This window comes from Chaetodon trifascialis, chromosome 9 (assembly GCF_039877785.1).
Source record: "Chaetodon trifascialis isolate fChaTrf1 chromosome 9, fChaTrf1.hap1, whole genome shotgun sequence".
Lineage (NCBI taxonomy): Eukaryota > Metazoa > Chordata > Actinopteri > Chaetodontiformes > Chaetodontidae > Chaetodon > Chaetodon trifascialis.
In genome coordinates, this window is record NC_092064.1 from 22,012,049 (window position 1) to 22,036,036 (window position 23,988).

The window sequence follows — 23,988 nt, forward strand, 5'->3', positions numbered from 1 at the left end:
TCTCAGAGTTAATGATTCCCTTTTTGAAGCCGCTCAAGTCACCTTTTCTACCGTGCTAAAAACAAAGAAGATATCTGGAATACAGAAAGAAATTATTGTTAAAAGCAGTCGCTCTGTGAGCTTGTTTAAAGGGTGAGGAGAGAGGAGAAAGTCTCATCTGTCAGCAGGCAGACAGAACACACTTCATTTTGTTCTGGAGTGTCGGGAGATGATAGCTTTGGATTCCAAATGACGGGGGATTGACATGATATGAGACTTTTCAACAATCTGCAATAATGACCTTTTCTCAGAAGCTACAAGCTGTCAGGTAATAACATGTCTGGGGTGAAAATGGACAATCTTTTGGCACAGGTAAAAAGTGTTACCTAGCAACCACCGGTGTCCTATCAATAGTCAGCGAGGAGGTATCTCTGGAGATGCTCCTGCCTACAAAGACCTGGTTCAGCTTGCTTCCACAGGCCCCATGACCCCCCTGGACAAACAACAGCCTCATTCTCTGCACCACTGCTGACCTCATTGTCTCTTTGTAAAGGGAAAGTCCAGAGTTGCATTCTGTTAAATGGCAAATGGTGCATCAACTGTGAGCGGGACGGACCTCTCTACCTCCAGCGCAGGCCTGCAGATGACACCGCTGCCTTTTCCTCAGGACTGCACGCAAGGAAAACATGGTAAGAAAGGGAGGCTAAATATTCGCTACACCTTGCTCCATCTGTCTAACAGCACCTCTCACACATTGTCACCTTCACTTGCACCCACATACTCTACAGAAACAGCTGCTGGTTACACGTGTACCGTTCACTTCGTACTTGTGTCACACTTGTTTCTGTCGCGTTCACTTCTGTTTTGTTTTTGTTATAACTGATGTGCATCTCACGACCTGTGCTGTACAGCTGCACCGAATTTCCAAAGTGCTCTTGTGCTGTGTGCAACTCATGCTAATTCCAAATCGAAAATTACATGTTTAGCAACACTCAAGTGCTACAGTAATACGAGAGAGCAGATGGTAGGGCATTTATTTGGATGGATTTTGTTCTGCAGTTGTATAACACTAGTCTGCATCTCACGTCTGTGGAGAGCTTTATTATAATTACTGTAATACTCTCGATATGTTGCTTACAGAAACAGCTGCTCCTTAACACAAACACTCCAGGGTGATAAAACTTTTCTGAGGACAGGGGCAGAAAAACTGTTTTAACACATTTTGATTTAATTAAATGTGTTGCACAAGACACAAAACAGACATGCCAAGGCTTCAGCCGCATTTTACACCTTGCACACTGAGGAGATAAACGACACACACACCTGTACACACCTTCAGCTCTGACTCCATACATCTGGACTGGTCAGTGGTGGATTGCTGTGTTCTTAATTAAATGTGACAGGGCCTGACAGGTGCACAGTTGCTGAGGATGCAGATGGTCAGCAGGTAGTTGTTGCAAGTAAGCAAACTTGCCAACATTTAATCAAACAGGAGCAGCCTGAAAATGAGGTCTGATGTGCCAACTATACTTTTTATAGAGTCTTGATGGAGACAGATTATCAGTGATTGAGAACCCGGCGGCTGTCAGCCATCCTTTTCATTCAGAGAAAACAGCAGGAGTCGCAGCAACCAAGGGAGTGCAGGGCTGGTTAAAAGGGATTCATTCTACTACCTACGGTAAGCTCCAGTGGTGCAACACCTGACAGGCATCAAACATCAGACTATGACATCAACCTTGCTTCACAAGTGCCAAAAACAACACAAGCTGTAAACCACACTCTCTAAATGTAAAGAGTAAGCCCACGTAAGGCTGCACTGAATCAAACCATCAGTAACGCAGTGCTCTCTTGAAAAAATTTCACCATGTAGATTTGCTTTTCAGCTCTTTAGTGTCGTGCATGTCTAGAATATAGCTGGTTAGTTCCTGACTTTGTCACAGAGCTGTGTGTCAATGTACTGTATGTGTAACGGCTGACATTTAATAATTCTTCTCAGCTCATATCTGGGATCACAAGGCATTAACTCCAGTCATAATTGTTGCTTTAGCTCACAGACTGGTGAGGCTGCTGGCAGCAGTGTGTGCAGTTGGACTCCTGGGAGGCTTAGCCGTAGGTGTCTGGTTTCTAGGTGAGTCATTGTGTTGAGAAAGAATCGGTAAATTAGCTTCACAGTAGCCAGAAACAGGGAGCAAATGTGAAAGTTGTCTTGTTACAGCTGCTGATACTCTATTCAACAGAGCCCGACTGACGCTGGATTTTTGAGGCTAATACAGTAATGAAAGTTAGAACAATTATTGCCATTACTGATTAATCTGCCAAATATTTTCTCAATATATTGATTCATTATTTGGTCTATAAATCATCAGAAATCTACAAAATACACAGATGAAAAAGAAACTTGCCAGTGCTCTCTGGTGGACAGTCAGTCGACATATATGTTGATCCCGAGATATTTTTACTGCCTGGCTCACTGGCTGATTACAACACTGATTAACTTCTGTATATCTTTATCGACATATAGTCAAGCTTCTGCTGAGGCCGTCCTACTCCCAGAGTCCAGTGGGACTCGGGGACACAAAGGAGACCCCTTTCTGCAATGTGACGGAGGATACGTCCATCTCTGACCCCAGGAAAGGTCTGTGCTTGCTCCCGTCTCTGGTATTTGTTGGAGGCAGGCATTTGTTTCACTGCTTTATGAATAAGCAAACAGTGAAGGATTGTGTGGTTGCGCATTGTTATGGGATTCATCATACTGGGTCATGGTTCAGCTCTGAAGTGATTTTTAGTTGAACAGTTGCAAAATTATCATTCAACAGCTGCTTCTTGTTGCCTTTTGTTCACTCGTGAGAGATGCCCATTGACATCCATGAAAACATTGCACATAATGATCTGTTTGTATTGACTACATTAGCATAGATACTTGTGTTTTTCCTAATCATTTTCCACTCATAGAAGAGGCTCATTCATTACTGCTGACTGAGAGCTTGTCTCTGGAGGGATTTTCAATCAATCAGGTTCAGTGTTTTACAGAATCAGCCCGGAGAACTCCCTCCTGGAGATCCAGCTGGGGAAGCTCCCCACCTGGCTGCCTGTGTGCTATGAGAGGTGGAACTCTTCACTGGGAACGCTGGTCTGCAGACAGCTGGGATATCTAAGGTTTGCACCACAAGATCAAACACCACCTCAGCCTTAAATCTGATAGATGCTGGAGCACCCAGTCCCTAACTCATAGTTTAATCTTCGCCTGCTTTGCTGAGGTTGAAGGCTCCTCTTATTTATGATCTTCTAATACCTCATCCGCAATCCTGCTTCACACCTTATGAGTCTGAATTATCTTAATACTCACTCCCATCCATTTTGCATATGTCCTCTTACCAGACTGACCGAGCATAAAGGAGTGAATCTAACGGATATTGGGCCAAACTATACCGATGGCTTTATACAAATTACCTCAGAGCACAAGAGCAATCTGGAAAATATGTGGCAACTCAGGTAAAGCAATTTGTCTGAGGACATCATACTCATAATGATGCAGAGAAAATTGTGTCTATGAACACATTAATTATGCATCATTAGTTACCCAATTCATTTTCATTTAGGGGGAGCTGTATCACAGGGAAGGTTATCGCTCTGCAATGTTTTGGTGAGTCAACTTTTTGTTTGACTTTGCACCCAACACCAAGCCCTGTAGTTCCTAAACAATTCCTCAGAAAAAGCTTTATATCAGTGGCAGACAGCATGAATGACGCCACTTGCTGCAGCACTTTCCAAGTCTTTTTTTGATGAATGGATCTCTGTGTAGAGTGCGGGACACGAGCGAAGCTGCCCAGGATAATCGGGGGAGTCGAGGCCACGCTGGGCAGGTGGCCCTGGCAGGTCAGCCTATACTACAGCAACCGTCACACCTGCGGAGGCTCCATCATCACCAGTCAATGGGTAGTCACAGCTGCCCATTGTGTGCACAAGTAAGACTGCTGACCTTCCCAGCACTAAAGGTCCAGACTCATGAAGGAGAATTATTAGTCATTAACAGCTACACCACACTGGACACATGACAGTTGTCTCTTATCATTATCCACCATCTCTTTTCTTATCTAAAATGTCAGCTACAGGCTACCTCAGGTATCCAGCTGGGTGGTCTATGCTGGTATTGTCACCCGCAGCTCGGCTAAAATGGCTCAGCACACAGGGTACGCTGTGGAGAAGATCATCTACAACAAGAACTACAACCACAGGAGCCACGACAGTGATATAGCTTTGATGAAACTGCGGACCCCGCTGAATTTCTCAGGTCAGTCAGGGAGCCTCAATGCAAGACAGCAGCACTCCATAAACACACAAAAATAATACTACGATCTCAGTTTACCGTTTTACTTTCTTATGCTGACATGTTCCACCAAACCAGCCTTCAATCGACCACCACAAAAGTGTGAAGATGCTTCATGTTTTTATAACCACAGCACTGAATCCCTTTCAGCAACCACATAATAGAGCCACAAGTTATTACACAAGTTCAAAAAAAGTTCAAGCTGTCCCTCTTTAGCTGATGAATGTGAAAAAAGCCCTCTGGAATCATTATTCTGCACAGTGAAGGTCAAACAACAAAGTGAAGTAACAATAAGCAAAACAGTTTTGAGTGAAGGGGGGACTTAAGGGGCCCAATTAACGATGGCTTGTGAAGTCAACCATATTCAGAGTTCAGGTAAACTTGAGGGAGCCCATTACAAGGTAAAACCTCAACAGAGATTAAAAATGTGTATGTTTGTCTCAAGCCTTAACAACTATAGAAAAATATCTGAATGAAATTAATTTAATTCAAAGTATCTGGTCTGAAGCTGACAGAATTATAATGTTAAGAGGGATATTTATTTATTTCTTCTTTAACTAGATACAATCAGACCTGTCTGCTTGCCTCAGTACGATTACGATCTTCCAGGAGGCACACAGTGCTGGATATCTGGATGGGGATACACACAGCCTGAGGGTGGTAAGACGCGACTGCACTGCTCCAAAACAAATTTACATCTGCTGCAAGTCTAATTCACACATGATGACAGAGTGTGCCACATGCATTGACGGAGCAGCGTTAAATTTGTGCCTTCTCTCTCAGTTCACTCACCTGACACCCTGAAAGAGGCACCAGTTCCCATAATAAGCACAAAGAAATGCAACAGCTCCTGCATGTACAATGGCGAGATCACGCCTCGGATGCTTTGTGCCGGATATACAGAGGGAAAAGTGGATGCGTGTCAGGTCAGATGCATGTTTTTAACAGTACCTCGCAAAGGCATTTTAAAGATTCATTCTCGACTCTGTGATTTGTTTATGGTGAAACGCTGGCATAATGAAGGCTGGGTAAGTCTGTGCTGAGCAGTGTTTGCGCCTACCTCTCCAGGGAGACAGTGGGGGTCCTTTGGTTTGCCAGGATGAAAATGTGTGGAGGCTGGTAGGGGTCGTCAGCTGGGGGACAGGCTGTGCTGAGCCCAACCATCCTGGAGTTTACACCAAAGTGGCTGAATTCTTGGGCTGGATCTATGACATGATTGAGGTAAAGAGACATTTTAGACAGACTATAGAAAATGTGTCAGGATATTATGTGATCACCTTACAGAATATGAGGCATTAGAGTAGAATAGAGTAGGGACTACTGACAACTAAATTCTATTTTCATTCTCTACTAATCAAATAATCATTAAGAAAACAAAAAAAAAGCCTTATTTCCCTTCCTAAAGAGCAGGAAGCAGCAGGTATTTGGCATCTTTGCTTGAGAAATGAATGACAGACTATCCAAAGGTTGTCGATAAATTTCCTTTCAACAAATCGTTGCAGCTCTGCACTAGAGCACCAAGTGAAGTATAAAATGAAATTCACCTTGACAAACATTAAGAGGCTGCTTACAGAGCAAACGATGCATCAATAATAAAGATAATCCAATAATCAAACACTGATAGTGGTCGTGCAGCTGCCTCATGAGTACTTCTACTTTTGATTGTACATTTTCCTCATATTGCCTCTCTTCTTCTGCTAAAGCAACTTTTTGAATGCAGGGTTTTTACTTATAAAGGTAAATGGTAAATGCTACTTTTACTTTCATTAAAGGAAGACAACATTTCTTACACCACGGCAGACATTACAGCAAGTCCTAATTATTTTCACCAACAGCCATAATCATCATTCTCCCATTATCAGCAAGAGGAAAGAAGTGGCAACTGCACAATATAATATAAGACGAGTTTTTACATGGCTAATAATGACTGTTTCTCTTTGCAGAGCTACTGAGGAGGGCTCACGGAGCACAACAAGCAGAGGATGCTTCTGATATTATTGTTTGAGACATTTGAAAATTAGTTATTATTTTTACTTTATATGTCTGTTAAATACTGTACACATGAAGACTGACTGGAAACATCAAAATGCATTTTTACGTTATATTTTTTCATGTACTGAGGATAACTTATGCCCCTTATTAAACTGTGTCCGGTGTGATCATTGAACTGCGGCTCTGCTTTTCACTGCCAGGTGGCATCTGTGTAACGTTCCTTTTCTTGTTTCTATAGCAACTAACAACATTAGCTAAGCTAGCGTTAGGTGTTAGTACAATTTGGCAGAAATTGACTAGTTTGTTATGTTTGTGTGATATTGCTCTATATTGCTTGATATTTAACCTCTTTCAATAGCAGCACTAACTTTAGACAAGCTGGTTTTCTAACTTGAGCGCACAAACTTAAGCGTTTCTTTAGTTAAGCTAGTTGTTGTCTTCTCAAACAGCTAGAAGTTAACCTGCTAACTAACCGGCTAACTAGCTAGCGGCTAGTTTTGCTTGATAACGCCAACGTACGACAGTCACCTTAAAATGTTCTCCACTGGCCGTACAGAGGATGTTTTCAGGCAGGTCAACCAGGTTTGGTCCATGCTGGATGATCTTTCTCAACATGACCCTGCAGCTTACCGCAGCTTCATTGAGAAACAGATGAAGGAAGGAGCAGAATTCAGTGCTCCACCTGAGCTGCACTCTTGTTTGTGTACTGGAATAGTGGTAAGTTAACTATGACGGTGGCAGCGACTTTATAAATGGTAACTAGTGAACTTTGCTTTAATATCAAGCCTGCATAGACGTTTTCTCACAACAAACATTTCACGCACGTGGAAGCATGGTACGTACAGGTGTATGTTATTAAAGATGGCGCTGTCTTATATTCAGCATAGGCGTTACACCAAAATGCGTGACCCGTCACATTCTGTGACCCCACTGGGAGCGCGCACGCTGCCTCTGCAAACGTAGTGAACAGTACTTTGTGATATAGAGCACAGAATTTCGCTGGCCCTGTCATTGGCACGAAAATGAAACTCAGTCATTATTAATGACGTTAAAACTAACTAACTGCACTTTTAAAAAATTATTATTATTATTATTATTATTATTATTATTATTATTATTATTATTATTAAGCAAAGACATCCACTGTGACAAAACTCTATCATGTTGAGTTGAGTATTATCTACTCAGATACATATAAATATTGTTTAATTTATTGATTCTTCTGCAAATTATTTTCTTGATTATTCATTTAGTCTTTACAATGTCAGCAAATACTGAAAAAAAGAAGCTCCCAAAGACCATTGTAATGTCTTCAAATGTCTCGTTCTGTCCAACCAACAGTTTAAAGCCTGAAACTATTCAGTTTACTGTCAAAGACGTCTGAGAAAATGTTCACTTTTGAGAGGCTGAAATGTTTGCTTAAATATTTACTGAAATAATGGATTATCAAAATTGTTGCCAGTCGTCTACCCCATTGTACAAAACGTCTGACTTTTAATACAAATAGTTAAGCTGCCACACCTGTTTCCATTTATAGGTCAGAGATAGGGTGTGTTTTGACTTTCTTTCTTGACAGATGGTCCATCTGTGTCCTCAACAGGAGCTCAAGAAAGGGTCGCTGTACATCAACATTTGCAGCTGGAAACGCGTGCCTGCACCTCAGGATCCCAGCAGGCCTTTACCAGTGTGTGCAGGAAAACTGGAAACAGACACAAATGAAGGTCAAGGTAAAAGACAAAGCTCTGCTGCATCACAAGCGACAGACCTGGCCTTTGTGTTGCAGCATGTAAACAAGACAGTTAATAAATTGTTGTTGTTCCTGCGCAGGTTGGTACACAGTGTTGGACGTGGCATTAAACCCTGCGGTGCTACAGGACTGTGAGAAAGACAAAGCAGAGGTCTATATGCTGGCCCTGAGCTTTGCCCAGCAGCAGTTTGGGATGAGAGTATCTCAGCAGTACACTGTCATTAACTGTAGCCCAAAAAGTAGCCCAGACGACTTGTATCGCCGCCTTGGCTTTCAGCAGTGGGCCATCGCCTCCAAACAGCCAGATACAGGTAGAGTAATAAGTCTTATACCCCGACAAGCTGCTACATGCCCTTCATGTTGGAGCTATTTTCTTTTGCTGCCGCGGGTGTATCATCTTTCACCTTCAACCACTGTTTCTAATAATCTACAGTGTTCCTTTTTACAGCCAGTCAGACCCCAGCTGCCCTCCTGCAGCAGATCTCCTCTCTGCGCTCAGAGAAACAAGACGAGGACACAGCCCAAATTATCTGTAGACCTGCGGATCTCAAAAAGAAGGATTTGATCCAGGTTATCTCCACCACATTTGTGGAGCCTCAGAAGCCAGAGTACCAGCTTGAGGTGAAGACTGATACAGCAGGAGTTCCTCGCAGCATGGAGCTGACAGTGGAGCTGCCAAAGGTTTGCTCCATGTCAGACTGCCAGCTGAGTATCTCCAAGGTTAGCAGTTACACACTCCTTTGAACAGTTATAATGAACCACTTTAGAATCCAGTGTGTGTCGGTGCATAGTTGGATGTCATAAAAAATACATAATTGGCCCCTTTCTAAGTTTGAGTGTCTTACAGTGCGCCGAATCTGTTCTTCTCCACAGGAAGACGTCTTACTGGAAGTGGAGGATGTGTACTATTTACTTTTGGAATTCCCAAAAACGGTAAATGAAGACACTGCATCTGCCATCTTTAACAAGAAGAAACAAAGGCTTACTTTGACAGTAGATCTTCCCTGACTCCTAATGAAGAGACAAATATACACAGAGGTGATCAGACCTGCTGGGAATGGGCTGAAGGAACTTCTGAATACCTCAAAGTAAATAACCAAAACAAACTAAACTCCTGCCATGCAATATGCTGTGATTGTATTACGCAGGGACTCAAAACTTCCGCTGACAAACAGTTCCCCCATAAACAGATGCCTTCCCAAAAGGATGTTTTTATTGAAACAAATATGCTGCTGTGTGGGTTCATCTGCAACAGCAAATGTAATTCTTAACCCCCCCAAAAAATTAATTGACTTTAATGACCATCTGTGTGGTTTGTTTATTAATGTGTAGGTGTATGAGTGGAGGTGTGTAATGGCCAGGAGCTGGCGTACAGTGTCATTACCGTACGAGTAATTGATAACAAAATGATCCATGCAATAATTCATGTTTATTAAAACATCAAAATTGATGCGGAACAACAACATCACTATTTGGCAATCTGGAACATGTGAAAAATGTCAGTAAACACTTTTTAAGGTTTGCATATTATGCAGTGATTACAGCTTTTCAGAGCACAGCTTGTAACATATTAAATATTGTAATTGACTTTCTTTAAGAATTCAGTTTCAAGTATCACATTACTGACCTTTAATCTGGAGTCCCATATATTAATTTATCAGCTGCAAACAATGTCTAATACCCATTCCTTCAAAAGAAACAAAAAAAAGGTGGTACCCAACTGTCAAGTTCTCCGTATGAAACATTCACCTTAAAAACATGGTTTCTATCGAAATGGCGTTGTATCTGTTGGTCCCCAGTTAATTGTTTTTATAACTTCTCTCTATTATGGCATCACAAGTATTTTCAGTGGAATCCTGGTCCAGTGGGAACAACTGAGGTTTGTAGTGGTGATCTCTGGTTTGTGGGCTCTACCGCCTCTCTCCGTGGTCCTCCTCCACCCACGCTACAATCTTCCCTTCCCAGCCGGGCACGACTGCTCCATCATGGAATACCTGCACAGCCAACATCCAGCATTTACATATCTAAGAAACACTCACATCATACACAAATAGGATAGAAAGTGAAAATGGCTGCTCTGTGTAAAGATTCCCTCGGATGGAAATCAGTCCTGCAGTGTTTTGAAGTACAGCGGCGCCATGGCTATTATTAGAATATCTTACTCTATAACTGACATTTCATATTTGCCTGCTGAAGCTGATGTGAAAAGAAGCAGGGCCTATAATTTTACTCCCACGCCTACCTCCTCCTTCACTGTGCCAAACTCAGGGTCGAGGGCCTTGAAGTGGTATCTGAAACTGCCTTGTCTGTCCACAGCGGCCTTGAAGTCTCGCAGTGTCACCTCACCCAGCCTGTAAGAGCACACTGCCTGTCATGATCTATGCTCACAGACACCCACACAGACATTAAGCACGTCTAGGATAAACATTTAACCAGCACAGATACAGACGTCTATGTGCAGCTCAGCTTGTGCTTGAATCAAGCCATGTGTCCTCGGTGAGCAGCTCTAACCCAAACAGCAATTTGCTTAAAAATCATGCACACTACAGTGGGGGAACAAACAATGACGCTGTTATATAAACCCACCATAAAGTGTTTTTATTTTCACCTTTTTGGGATGTTAATCAGGAACGGAGTGAGGGAGCGATCGGTGAAGTAGAGCACTTTAGTGGAGACGGCGGTGTCCAATCCCGGACTGCTGTGTGAGTGGGCCATTTCTGGAAATAATTACAAAAACAGCAGACTGTTTTTCACAACCAGAGTATAAAATGGCTCTAGCCTCACAGACAATAATGCCCTCTCCATATACAGCAGTGTAATCGAACAGCACAATCTGATTTAACAGCCAGAGTTTGAGACGTTGCAGAGGATGACAAATCCTGAACTACACAAAGATTCTGTTTGTCTCACTTGAGCTCGGTGGCCACGAGTCACGGTCTGTCGAGTTTGCTCTGCGTCCTGGTGATTTAAATTCCTCCTAGAAGAAGAAGCAATTACTCATGGTAAACAGTCAAATGTCACTTGTTGTTGACTCATCTTTCATCAGGTGACAGATGTGTTGCTGCTGTGAAACAGTGTGCATGTACCCCTCTGTCCTGTCTGCGCTGGGTGTCCAAAGAGTGTAATCGGTCCATGAGACTGGACACACCCTGCTCCAGGGTGTCCAGGGTGTGATGTTGGGGGTCGTGGCCAGAAAAGCTGTCCCTCAAACTGCGCAGTGCCTCTCTCACCAGCTGCAGCTCTTCCCCCTTGTGAGAAGTTAAGTCGTGATACTCACACAGTTTCGGTTTTCATATGAATGCGAGAGGTATGGAAGCCCACTCACACCAAGACAAGAAAAAAATGCATAAAAAGTTGGCATAACATAGTAAATTCAAATTATAAGATACTAAGTCAAAATTCTGAGAATACATACCGGTGCGCTGTGCTGGAATGCTGGAGGAGATGTCGAAGCCACTGAGTTACTGTAACCACCACTTTCACCCCGAAATGGCTGCGAAATGCACAATACGTGTAAATGCGTAAATAAGGCTGGATGGTTTTCTTCTTTTAGAAGGTGATATTCTATCATCATGTTATTATCAACAACAGTCATGAAAAGAACAAAATCGGGCCTGTGGAGCCAAAGCCTGATCGCGCTTGTTTCTCTGTGGTACGAGCATCCACTGTCATCCAAAAACTATTTTAAACACATCAATGAGCCACTGAGTGACATGTTTCTTCATTATGATGAACACAGGCTCTGTGGTCTATTGAGTCAATCCCACACACGCACACACACCGTCCTGCTGCTGTAACAACTTGGCAAATGTGTATTAATCCACAGCTGAAAATAGTCCTCAACTAGCACACTATTTACTCTTGCTTGAGTAAAGGTTTGTTAAAAACTGCAGTGCCCCGCTGTTTCAGAAAAGTACTGAGCCTTTAAAAATACAGACATTTGTTGCTTCTTTTCCAAGATTACATACTGAGTAGGAAGCACTGGGCTTCGAGCTGAGCGCCACAGAGAGGGTGGAGTCATTGGAAAGAACTGAGGGACTGAGCATCACGTTGTTGGTTGTGATCTAAAATGCACTTTTATCAAAGAGTTTCATTGGTAACAGGTGATAGTATCCTGACTGGGTGTGAAAGCAGCATCCTTCAAAGGCTCGGTCGTTTGTGAAACAGATGAATGTATAAAGGATTTTACTACATGGACTCGGAACACTTTGTAAAACCATTGTCAGTAAACACAGTTTGTTTTAAAATGAATTAATTCTGTTTTATTCATGCTTTACTCAGCATGCCAACTTTTTTGGAAGCAGAGTTGTACTTCTAAACATATTGCTGAAATACAAAACACGATCCCTACCCGTCCAAGGCCGACTTCATGTGTTTTATGTTGAGCTTCATCGAGCTTCTGTTGCTGCTGCTGCAGTATTCTGTCCTTCCTCCCGAGCTGCTGCTTTTGTGGGAAGACAAAAATGAATGGCATAAGCCTGTGTATGCATGCATGTGTCCAAGGAATGCACTGAAGTGTAAATAATAAAGGACATTACCTCATATTCAGCGAGTAATTTGTTCCGTTCACTCAACTTGTGTTTGAGCTCTACCTGCAAACAGAAATACAACATCAGCATGACACATGAGGGCTACATTGTGCTCACGTAAAGCTGCATCAATGCCGGTCAAGCAGGTCAAATATTTTATCATGTCAAATGGAAACCATCACTTGTCTCACATTTTCCCCTTCCAGCTGATCTTTGGCCATGTTGCACCTCAGTAGTTCCTGCTTTAGCTGCAGCACAGCATCCTCCTGCACTGCCAGGCGCTGCTGCAGAGCATCCTAATGAGAGAGAGGAGGAGATCAAAGAAGAATCCAGAAAAGACCTGAATACAGATACACTGCATCCACCTGCCTTATTGACAGCATGCACCCACCTGTAAACTTTATTATCTTTACTAAGAAATGAAAATAATACAATACATAATACACAATAAAATATTGTGTGCACTAGAAACTAAAGAGTCATGACTTTGGGATAGCAAGAGTTAAAACAGATTGATTTATATCCTTTAATCCTTTTTAATTCACACACAATTAACAAAGTTAGAGTGAGAGGTTTACCTTGATGGCCTGAAGGTGGCGTGCCTCCTGCTTGTGTCTCATGAGTTCCCTCTGAAAATCACGCAAATGAACAGAGACATTTAGAGAAAGGGACTCTTTACTTGTAAGGCAGCTCATCTAAATTAAACCTAATTACATTTACTTACTGTACCTTGAGATCAAGGGCTTCCTCCGTGCTTTGGTCCAGACGACTGCGGATGAGAACCTTCAAAGAGAGAGGGTGAGCAGCGCAATTAGAGAACGGAAAAATGTCAGAACGTATGACAGCGGGTTAGCAGATCAGAGATTCAATTGTGCTCTACAGTAGCCACTCTCAAGAGGAGTGACGGTGGCAAACATCATCGCAACAGAAGGGCTGACACTGACACTTCACACAGAGTGCCGAGCAAGTGCTGTTTTCTCGAGTTAGCAGAGAGAGGGCACTGTACCAGCTGCTGTTCAGCGTTAGCCCGGTTATCTCCGAAGCTCACAGATCCATCCTGGTCCTCCTCAGGGAGGGAGCCGTGGAGCAGCAAAGCCTGAGGACAAAAATACACACAAGGACACACAGTATGACGGCCTGAAAGCAGTCAAATTAAATATACATGCCAGAGGAGGCAGATTCATTTCTGTATTTGTATGTGTAAATACAGCAGTTTGGGATGTTTATACTCGGCTGCACAACAAGTTCCCCTTTTCAGCTCATGAAGCCAGTGAATTAAACCAAATTGAGCTGCATCACATTGAAATCTTATTGAAAACAGCACAAAGACAGCACACATCTACATATTCATTACATTATTCATTAGTTGGTTAAAATATTAATAACCTCTGCTCAATAGCTACTGAATATTTACAGACGCCTGTTTGTTTGTCCACTTGCATTATTTTCTCATCATTTTCTTCTAACTGGTGGTGTATTTAACAGAGTTTGAAATTGCTGTACACTTAATTTATTTCTATTTCTTTTGTTTTCTTACACGTCTAAATACATAAGTCCTAACATCAAAACCCTTGAGGGTCTTTGTTTAATAGAGAAAAGTCTAAAATGCCCAAAAATGACTGCATTTTGTTTCATTCATTTGAACTGCTGAACAAATCCGAGTTGTGGGTGGTGATTCAGAGGTCTGAAAACTCTGAATCAAATATAGAAAATCACAACCACGTGTTGAACCAATCTGGACCCCAGAAAAGACAAACGGAAAGACAGAAGCATAAACACTGCATTAGTTTTGGACATGTGCACAATGACAGCACGGGCTGTGAAGTGGGCAGGAGAGGTTGTTTGTGTAACGTCTATTTTTAAGTACTGTACACTGTGTACAGATGACACAATATAGCTGAACAAAAGGAATTACTCCACACAAGGCAATATATTGTCATTATTGCAAAACATTATTACTTATTTTATATATATTTAGATATATACCACATGGAGAAAATATGAAACTACACATATATAAACAGCAATAATAAAATCAATCAATAAATGCACCATATGCTTATATAGTGATAAAACTATTGAACAAATGTAAGGTAGTACTTTCCACTGATTCATTCTGTATTTTGCAAATAGTAAACATCAAAAATACTGTGTGTTAATAAGTCAATACAATATCTTAGATCCCAGCAGATCAACATATATTTTCACTGCATTAGAAACATCTGGTTCAATCATTGCAATCACAGATGCCTTATTCTTCATGACCATATTCAAAACTACTGCTTATTGATAGTAAATAAGGAAGTTGTACATATATTACGACCTTAATAACCATCTAACCTTCAGAATGAGGCATTAATAATAAGTGCTTTATAATGGATAAAGCCAATATGCTAATAATATGCACGCTAATAAACAGCTAGTTAAGGCTAAATATGAGTATCGTAATATAAAGTGTGAGCAGTGTCAAATTAAAATGTGTGGTGAGTCAGTCTGGTGATCATCAACTTCAACAGGGATGTTTCAACAATCCGATGTTAAACAATAAATCTCACTAATGACACTGAATTACCTTTTTGTTTTCACTTCATTATTTGGATCTATTTTCTATATGTTTTTTATTATTTAAATGGCTGAACAACATGCAGAACTCTCTGGAACCAGGCTAAAACCTCCCTGCATGCTGAATTTGAGCTGCTGCCTTCCTCTGGAGCATCTGCAGTCTGTGTGCCCCCTGTCCATGTGTTCACAGCAGCGGTGCAGTTTGTTTTTGAAGTGTTTTATCACCAGGACTTACCTGTAGGCGGAACACCATCCTCCTGGCCTCCTGCATCTCCTTCTCCAGCTGCTCCTGGTGGGCGTCCAGCTGCTCCTCCCACGACTTCTCTTCCTCCAGCACATCATGCCCGAGGGAGGGACACAATCCACACAGAGACACCTCCTCTGAAAGGAAGAGAGGCACAGGGGACATGAGACAAGGGGGCTCTTTTTCTTTGCATCGCAACTTGCTCTACAAGAGTTGATGTGCAGCCAACCAACCTATGACAGATTTCTTCTCTGTCAGCTCAGATTTGTCGTCCAGAGGTTCCCGCTGGTCCTCAGACTGATCATGGACTGTCTCTTCTTTCGGGGTGTCAGTGGACTGGGTGATAACATACTCCTCTTTGGGGGAGTGAGCAGGGCTGGCTGAGCTGAGACTGGAACAGATGGTGGGCACAGGCAGGAATGAGTGTGTTTGCATCTCCTGCCAAATGAATGGCAATAAATAAACCTAGCTACATAAAAATGGAGATATACACTTAAATAACTCCACAGGGCGCACAGAAATGTGAATTAATCCCATCTGGGCAAAACATTTTCAACCATATCTGTTTTAAACACGTAGTGCCCATCGAAATACAGCGTATCACAGACTGTTTAACAAATAACAAAATGAGTGAACACACACCGCTGATTGAAACATGGTCAGAACATACACAGCGGGAGCAGGAATACATGCAACTCTGTCATTTTTCCCACAGGAAATTCCTTACATAGTTTGCTCCGCCTTTGGCCATAAATTTCAGAACATAACTCTGGCATGGTTTCTGAATGGCTGGTTTTCGTGCAGCTTGTATGAATATGCATTTGTGTTTCTGAGAGCATCTCCAGCAGCCCGAGGTACAGGCCGGCTGTCATCTTCACTCTTCTGTGTTTGCAGAAATAGGATACAGCTAGTGTGACCTGTGACCCATGGCATTATGCATGGTCCTTTAACAGGGAATTCCTTCCTTTCCCCTCTGTGTCTGCATGGGAGTGCATCTGCAGAAACAGATCTAAACTCTCTGCCAGAGAAGGGAAGAGTAAAGCATCACAATTCTTCACCCTGCTCCTGAGGCCAACAAACAGAAGAAGGAAAAAATAACTGTGGACTTAAACTGTGGGATAAAACTGTTTACAAACCAAAGAACGTCCCCAGGGATTGTATTTGCGGAGTTAAACACGTCCTCCCCATACATATGCAGCAAGATTTAGATTGTAGTCAATGAGATTTTCTGCTTATCTAATAGCATTACTCAGCAGGAGCAAAAATCACAGCAGACAGTAAACAGAAACAATTGTATTATCTGTCACTTTGAGGTCACAGCCTCTTTATGGATTAATTGTGCGACTACTTATGACAATGTGCTCCTCAGTTCTGTCTGTCACACCAAACAAGTCATGTCAGTGGCTTTGTGAGGCTGTACTTCAGCACAACGCTGAGCTAAACGCTGATGTCAGAATGCTACAGTAAATGCTTAACGTGACAATCCTAACAGGGCAGCACCAAAAGATTATTTTCACTGTCGATTAATCTGTCAATTATTTTCTCAATTAATTGATTAGTTTGGTCTATAAAATGTCAGAAAATGGTGTGAACTGTCAATCAGTGTTTCCCAAAGCTCAAGCTGACGTCCTCGCGTCTGAATGCTAATGCAGTGACATTTAGCTGGTATAATGTTTACCATGTTCGCCAGTTAGTTTAGCAAGTTAGCATGCTAACATTTGTGAATAAGCATGAAACACAGCTGGGGCTGATGGGAAAGTTTTGAAGGTATTTTTGTCATAAAGCAAAGTATTGTACGAATTAAATTTTTGACTTGATGATGGTGCAAGACGAAAAGTTATTTTAATTCATCCTGAACATGTGTGCAAACTTTCACATGTCAGCCTCATGGTGGCCCTAAGGTAAAGTCTGAGGATCATTAAAGTCATTACGATTAATCATCTGTGCACCACAGACACATGCAGGCTGCATTTCAGGGCAATTTATCACATAACTGTGGAGATATTTCAGTCTCAACCAAAGTGGTGAACCAACCAATATTACCATCCCTAGACTCTAAAAAAAACTTTAAGAGTCTAGTCACATAAAAAATGTGTGATGACCACGTCGCACTGACAGACTTCATATTATTTGGTCCGCCCATCTCCTCAGCAAGAGTAACTGCACCAGGTCCCATAAAAAACATGAAGTGAGCGTCTTATCAGAGGCTGCTGTGATCGTCCATGAGCGTTTCTGCAGGGATCAAAGCAGCTGCCTCCAAATAATCTTGTCACTGCAGATGACGACATTGTCGAGATACCCTCTATCATTGTCTCAGGGTGCAGCAGTTCAGCGAACAAATTCATTTTTTAGGTGCTCCCTGCTGATCTGTTGCGCCAAAACAACACAAAACATGCACACAGATTAGGAACATATGGGTAAAGCCAAAGATTAAGCGCTGGGATTTGCAGGAGATGAGCTTCAGATTAACATCATTTGATCAGCAGTGGTGGAAAGTTACTAAACACATTTACTCCAGTGCTGTATTTTAGTACAATTTTGAGTATTTCTATTCTATGCTACATATACTTATTCGTTGCATTAATCTGACAGCTGGACTTTGTGGTTGCATTTTCAATCAAGATTTTACATTAAAAAACATGCGATACAACAAGATTAAACTAGTACTTCCAGTGAAAGCAGCAGTGTACGCTTCAGGCAGCGCTCCAGGCTTCCTGTCATGTTTCAGATCTCTTTGGATTGTTAGCAGTTCCACTAAAGAGAGATTTACCCTCTAAATTTCTCCCATGGTTTCAGTTCCATACGTTCTTGAGTATTATAAAAGTTCAGGTAAAACTATCCAACATTTGTCAAAATAGCACAGATTACAGAAAGCCCTCAACATTAATACATACCTCAGGTTGTGAACTACAAAACTGTACATAAAGTGTTTAAAACTATTTCTGTCTCTACAATGCTGCTCACACACTGATGCATCAGTGTTAAAATGTAATAATGTTACATAAGTCACATCATACTTCTGTACTTTTGCATAAGCTGGCAGGATTTTACTTGTAACGGGGCATTTTTTTACATTATAATTTGGTACTTTTACTTAAGTATCCTCCATCAGTGATCAGCATGAAAAGTCTAAACATTATCCAGTCTGTAGACATTTATTCAGAAGTTTATTTCAAAGGATTAGTTTGAGAGCATCCTTAAGTTGGCTTGTTTGCTGGTTACTGTACCGAATCTAGGAACAGATGGTGGCCTTTTAAAATATCTCCACAGGCCAAAAAGTGAGCCTTACTTAACTGTGTCACACACACACACACACACACACACACACACACACACACACACACACACACACACACACACAAACATCTTGCTTCTGTTACTTTAATAAAACTTAAAATTCATAATCTTTATCCCAGTCATGCCATGGAAGAGGCGGTGAGACTGCGGTTGCTAGGCAATAGCAGCTCAGCTCACACAGACACACACAGGGACACACCCACATCCACTGCACTGTAAACACAGAACAATAACCTGAACGGTCAGGGGATCAAAGACACATTGCTGTGATTAAAAGCATTTCCAACACTGACACACACCCTCATCGTAGAGATTCGTGTCTACACAGCAGTCTCCTGATTTCAGGCCTGTTGTACCTCTGCTGCTGACACGCTGATGCAAAGCAGCCCGGATAGACATGATGTTAAAATGCTAATGAACAACAGCTCTTACCATTTCATCTGTTTGGCTCCCATGCTGGTCTTTATAGGCTTAACCTCCCAAACAGCCGCAGCCCCGCATCTGGGTGATGCCCTGCTTCTCAGTCAGGACCATAGCCCAAACACAGCCAGAGGCAGAGGGGAGGGGAACAGCCCTGAAAGCAGCAGCCGGAGGAGCCTCCACGTCGCACACTGTGTTCAATCAGAAATAACAGCATGGTCAAATCCTCTCCAGCAGCATACTCCTGAAACATAAAGCTCCAAAATCCTAATCAAAAGCCCTGAACCCTTCCCTTAAATCATACCAAGGCTCAGTCCTCGCTGGCAGAGACAGACACAGACAGAGGCAGAGAGGATTGGTGCTCAGCAACACCAGCGACTGGAGTCTGCCTGCTTTCTCATTGCACTCGCCTTGTGCCTGAGCTCACCAGCTCCCATTCACGAACACAATGTTTTTTGTTCCTTGCCGACAAGAACTGATGCAGCCCTTGTGCATCTTTCTGGCCCTTTTTAGCATTTACTCCCTCCCTCCTTCCCCTCTTTCTCTTCTGCTCGGTCGCACTGGCTTTGTATCCTCCGTTCCTTCTTTCAGCGAGCAGGGATGTCAGACATGGCTCTGTCTGGGTGTGTTTACCCTCCCCCCTCTCCCTCTTTCCTCCTCCCTCCTTTCCCTGCTGCTCTCTCCTTTCACGAGAAGGAGGAGGAGGAGGGAGGGGAGGAGGGAGATTTTTCTCCTTCTCTCCCTTAGCTTTTTGTGTACTGTATGTCACTGCAGCTAAAATGAGAAGCAGCGTATAAACTGAAGAAGAGACAAAGAGAAATCACAACAACATGCCACACAAGCCGAAACATGTGAGAGGTTAATGATATATTTACACAGCCGGAGGAAGAGTGTAGTTTGGTGGAAGTAAACAAACAGAAAATGGTATTTCTGGAATGCACACAACAGCCTAGTATTACAGCTATTTTCACATTATTCATTGTTGTGGACTGCAGGCAGGGAACATCATTTCCACTACGAATGTGACAGGAGGCCTTAAAAGAACAGGAGCTCCTCAGACAATGCCCTGAAACAGTCGAGGTATCAGACTGAACCAAAATGCAAAAAGTGATTTTTAATTTGAGCAGCAGGCAAACAGAAACAAAAGGTTTCCCATGACATGTGCTGCCACTGTTAAGCACCCTGTTGAAAGGCGTTTTGGCTGAGCACTCACTGTTTGAAATGTTGCTGGTGTCATCAGTAAGAATGTGAAATAGGTCTCCACGTGGCAGCTTGCTGCTCTGCCCAGAACAAAAATACAGTGTTGAAACTGTATGAGCACCGTCAACACAAGCTTCACTACGGGGAGGTACCACAGAGGCATGAGAACGTCTGCAGGCCAGCACACTGATGCAGCATCACTTCAGAAGTATTGGCATCTAAGTGGCTTATGAGAACCTATGTAACTCCTGAAAAACTTAACAAATTTAACCCTAATATCCCAGACATCTGTATAAAATGTGGAATGGAGAAAGGTACCTTGTACCATTGCATTTGGAAATGTAACCTTATACAAGAATTTTGGAGAAGGATAATTAACACAATCTCCAATATTATAGACAAAGAAATCCCGATGTGCCCTGAGATCTGCATTCTGGGACTTATTCAAGAAATGGTGGCCCTGAGAACTCATCAAAGTAAGCTGTTGCACCTCTGTCTCATACATACGAAGCGTCTTATTGCTAGACATCGGAAAAGTGTTCATTGTCCATCATTGAATCTATGGTTGGCCGAACTTTCCTCCTGCATAGCTGTTGAAAAGCTAACACACAATTAAAAGAAAAAGTCATATCTTCTATAAGATATGGGATTCATTCCTCAAATTTTTGGAATCAAGACCTGATATCCCATCAAATTAAGCTGTAACTTTTACAAAGTGAAACCATACACCCCCTTTCTTTTCCCTTCTTTTCTTTCCAATTTATTTTAGTTTTTTTTGTTGTTTTTTTGGGGGGGAGGGGTTGTGTTGTTTTTTTTTTATGATATGTAGATATGTATCATACATCTACGCACATGGATGTAGACAAGTAATATACAGTCATTACTGGTATTAGCATTTGTTAACTATTATTGTTTTGTTATTTACCATCAGTGATGTCTCAGAATTCATAGGTGGTGGGGGGTGGGTTGTTGTTCAAGGGTGACCCACAATGTTACCGATTTATGCTGTAAAAGAGATGTAATGTGTTAAAAGTTAAAAATCAATAAAGATATGTGTAAAAAAAAAAAAGAAGTATTGGCATCAAAAAGTGCTTAAAGTGCAAAAAGTACTCTATTAGAAAGGCTCATTTCACAATAATGCACATATTGTAACTATAGTAATTGTTTTAAGCATCACTTTATACTGTTGGGTAGTTTAATCTGTAACAATAGATTATAAAAAATTTGGTGGTGAGTTTTTGTGTTAATGCAATGTCATTAAAGCTTTAAGATATTACAATATTTCTCCCTGAAATGTAGCGAAGCAGAACTATAAAGGAGACAAGGGCAAGAAGACGAGCGATCATGTAAATACATAGCTTTTACATACAGTACACAGTAGGGTTTCACATGTTGTACAGATTATAAATCCCCAAAGAAAATGTGTGATTTTGGGCAACATAAATAAAACTGATAAATAATTCACACTGTGGGTACTAATAATAAAATAATCACAATAATAAGAAAAAAATCTAGTCTACAGTATCAACAAGTGTTATATTCCTACTCCAATTCATCAGTGCACCAAGTAATATAAGACTGGCAAGAATATAATAAACAGCTATTACTAACTTTTAAAAACTCTACAACGATTAATAGGATTATGACTTTTTTGTATTGTTATCACAAAATTAATCAGTACCTACATCATCGTCAAATATATCAACAGTATTCTTCACATCAGGATCACGCTGGGGATCCACATCTCAGACAGAGACATTTGACAGGTTTTGCTGCCTCAGATGTTCAAAGCTGGACTGCGGGATGTCCGTTATATACAAGCCTTCGGCAAACGAGTTTGCTGATTAAGCCTGCCAGCTAAACCAACCCATAGCCCGAATACAGGATGTCAAAAAAAACCTGGACGTCTGTATTCTGTTGCACTTTGCAGTGCGCGAGCTAGCATGCATTTTTGGCTATTTTTACCCACAATCCTCTGCACAGCAGAAGTAACATCTATCTTGGCACCTGTTCCAAATTGCATACTTTTTCTTTTTGCTACAAATTTTGTGTTATAAACGAGACAGATGTATGAGCAAGAAGGTTAAAGTTCAAGCCACAATGTCATGACAAAGAAGCCTGCCAACTGTATGCATATGGCATGCAACAAAAAAGTAAACACAGCTTAGGAGCGTGATGGAGCATACAGCGTCATATAAGCGTCTCAGCACTGTCTGTGTAATTACTCTCACTGCCAGAAGGGGGAGACACCTGTAAAGTTCCGCTCTGCATGTTTAAATATTTTACACTTTAACTGCCAAGTAGGCCAAAATTTGCAAACCTCTAAATAGGAACATGCAGGAAAATCTGGCTACACTTCTATCTGTGCAAGCTAAAACCAAAAAGTTTTTGCAGGCAAGCAGATGAAGGTGATATGCATGTCCTTCCATCTGATGGAAGGATTTTGATATTGGGCAAAAGGAGCTGCTGGTAGAATATGGATACCAGTTTAATAATTCAGCAGTTTCCTGGAAAAAACTTTCCTGAAACAGCCTTCGTAAAGTTGCTACTGCTCCTTCATGCACTCACTCCTTTGAATCCCTTTGAATGTTTTTGCTCCAGTATTAAAAAGACAAGGACAAACTCAGGTTCAGAACAGACAGACGATGAAGATTTGGCAGACCCAAATGTGACAGAGGGATTTGGGGAAATCAAGTGTTTCTTGAATAGTAAATATTCTATTCAAGCACGGATGGTGAATAAGGAGTGACTTTGCTGCTGAGAGTGTGGTTAGAAAGTCATCGGACCACCAGGGAGTCAGGAGGTAAGAAGAAAGCCGGTTTGCCACAGGGACAGCATGCAGTCGGCCAATTTGTAAATCAAATGAGTAGTTAAAATAGAACAGATTGTTTGCACGGTCGCCATGGATTCTGATTGGAAATTATTATTGTGCCTGCTCTGAAACAAGAGTTACTCATCCTTTTCATTTCAGTGACCTTCAAACAGATATGCATGAAGCACCACAGCCTGATAAGATTTGCTTCGTGAGAATCTCATCCATTTTTGTTGTCGAATGTAATTCAGAGAAGAAGTCTGTGGCTGGTTATGTTTATTGTTTGGGAGGAAACACTGTAGAGAGTCAAGTCTGTCTCTGTCACCATAAACCAGCCATGGTCCATCAAATCACTGCCGTAGTAGTTTCAAGAGAGCTGCACAGATAATAAAAAGTGTTTGGAACAGCTGAATTAATACTTTGCTTAGTTCAATTAAGAGCAAGATCATTTAAATCTGTTCACAACTTTTTCACTTTCACTTCAATTTTCTTAACAATTGCTTCCTAACAAGCAAAAAACAAATGACCTCAAGTGACATTTCAATGCTGCAGCTGATTGCAAGCAAGCAAGTCACTTAAATTACTGTTGGGCATCACATTTTATCAAATATTAAACTCATGCAAGGTAAAAGTACCTGAAAACTGTGTTGTACTTGTACTTTCCATCACAGACAAATGGACTCCTGCTATTTTAACACTCGTTCTACATGAAACGTCACGCTTGTCATCAAATGTTGACTTGTTTCAACAAACTAGTGCTCAAAGCCTCAAATGTTGTACATTAATCTGCTTTGACACAACTGCTTCAAGTCTGGTTGGACAAAGCGTGAACAAAGACTCAAAGGCCTGCTCTACTGAAGTTTGAACCAATGATCTATT

At 41.6% G+C, this 23,988-nt stretch overlaps 3 protein-coding genes across 6 annotated transcripts; 2 read left to right on the top strand and 1 right to left on the bottom strand.

The window, feature by feature from the left end:
• The first annotated feature begins 518 nt into the window (after positions 1-518).
• Positions 519-6,471, top strand: tmprss5 (transmembrane serine protease 5). The gene is made up of 13 exons (XM_070970364.1): positions 519-668; positions 1,519-1,657; positions 2,027-2,107; positions 2,501-2,614; positions 3,000-3,135; positions 3,358-3,471; positions 3,579-3,622; positions 3,782-3,944; positions 4,086-4,270; positions 4,868-4,966; positions 5,090-5,232; positions 5,375-5,527; positions 6,250-6,471. Exons 1-13 carry the CDS (start codon positions 666-668, stop codon positions 6,256-6,258), a joined length of 1,383 nt encoding a protein of 460 aa, XP_070826465.1. The 5' UTR covers positions 519-665; the 3' UTR covers positions 6,259-6,471.
• Positions 6,472-6,517: 46 nt separating this feature from the next.
• Positions 6,518-9,349, top strand: pih1d2 (PIH1 domain containing 2). 3 transcript variants are annotated; one of them, XM_070970368.1, is made up of 5 exons: positions 6,518-7,015; positions 7,899-8,025; positions 8,126-8,356; positions 8,494-8,765; positions 8,919-9,349. In XM_070970368.1, exons 1-5 carry the CDS (start codon positions 6,833-6,835, stop codon positions 9,051-9,053), a joined length of 948 nt encoding a protein of 315 aa, XP_070826469.1. In that variant the 5' UTR covers positions 6,518-6,832; the 3' UTR covers positions 9,054-9,349. The 3 variants fall into 3 exon arrangements, with proteins under 3 accessions (XP_070826469.1, XP_070826467.1, XP_070826468.1); XM_070970366.1 differs by having other exon boundaries at positions 6,683-7,015; positions 8,479-8,765; positions 8,919-9,168; XM_070970367.1 differs by having other exon boundaries at positions 6,683-7,015; positions 7,899-8,019; positions 8,479-8,765; positions 8,919-9,168.
• A 106-nt stretch (positions 9,350-9,455) lies between these two features.
• On the bottom strand, positions 9,456-19,893 carry LOC139336304 (dixin-A-like). Of its 2 annotated transcripts, none has more exons than XM_070970362.1 (16): positions 19,402-19,893; positions 19,110-19,288; positions 15,614-15,771; positions 15,372-15,517; positions 13,581-13,670; positions 13,304-13,357; positions 13,153-13,203; positions 12,766-12,870; positions 12,584-12,637; positions 12,397-12,489; positions 11,461-11,538; positions 11,132-11,293; positions 10,956-11,022; positions 10,654-10,762; positions 10,288-10,396; positions 9,456-10,039 (listed from the first exon to the last, which is right to left on the bottom strand). In XM_070970362.1, exons 2-16 carry the CDS (start codon positions 19,130-19,132, stop codon positions 9,956-9,958), a joined length of 1,383 nt encoding a protein of 460 aa, XP_070826463.1. In that variant the 5' UTR covers positions 19,133-19,288; positions 19,402-19,893; the 3' UTR covers positions 9,456-9,955. The 2 variants fall into 2 exon arrangements, with proteins under 2 accessions (XP_070826463.1, XP_070826464.1); XM_070970363.1 differs by having other exon boundaries at positions 12,397-12,486; positions 19,402-19,757.
• Positions 19,894-23,988: the final 4,095 nt, after the last annotated feature.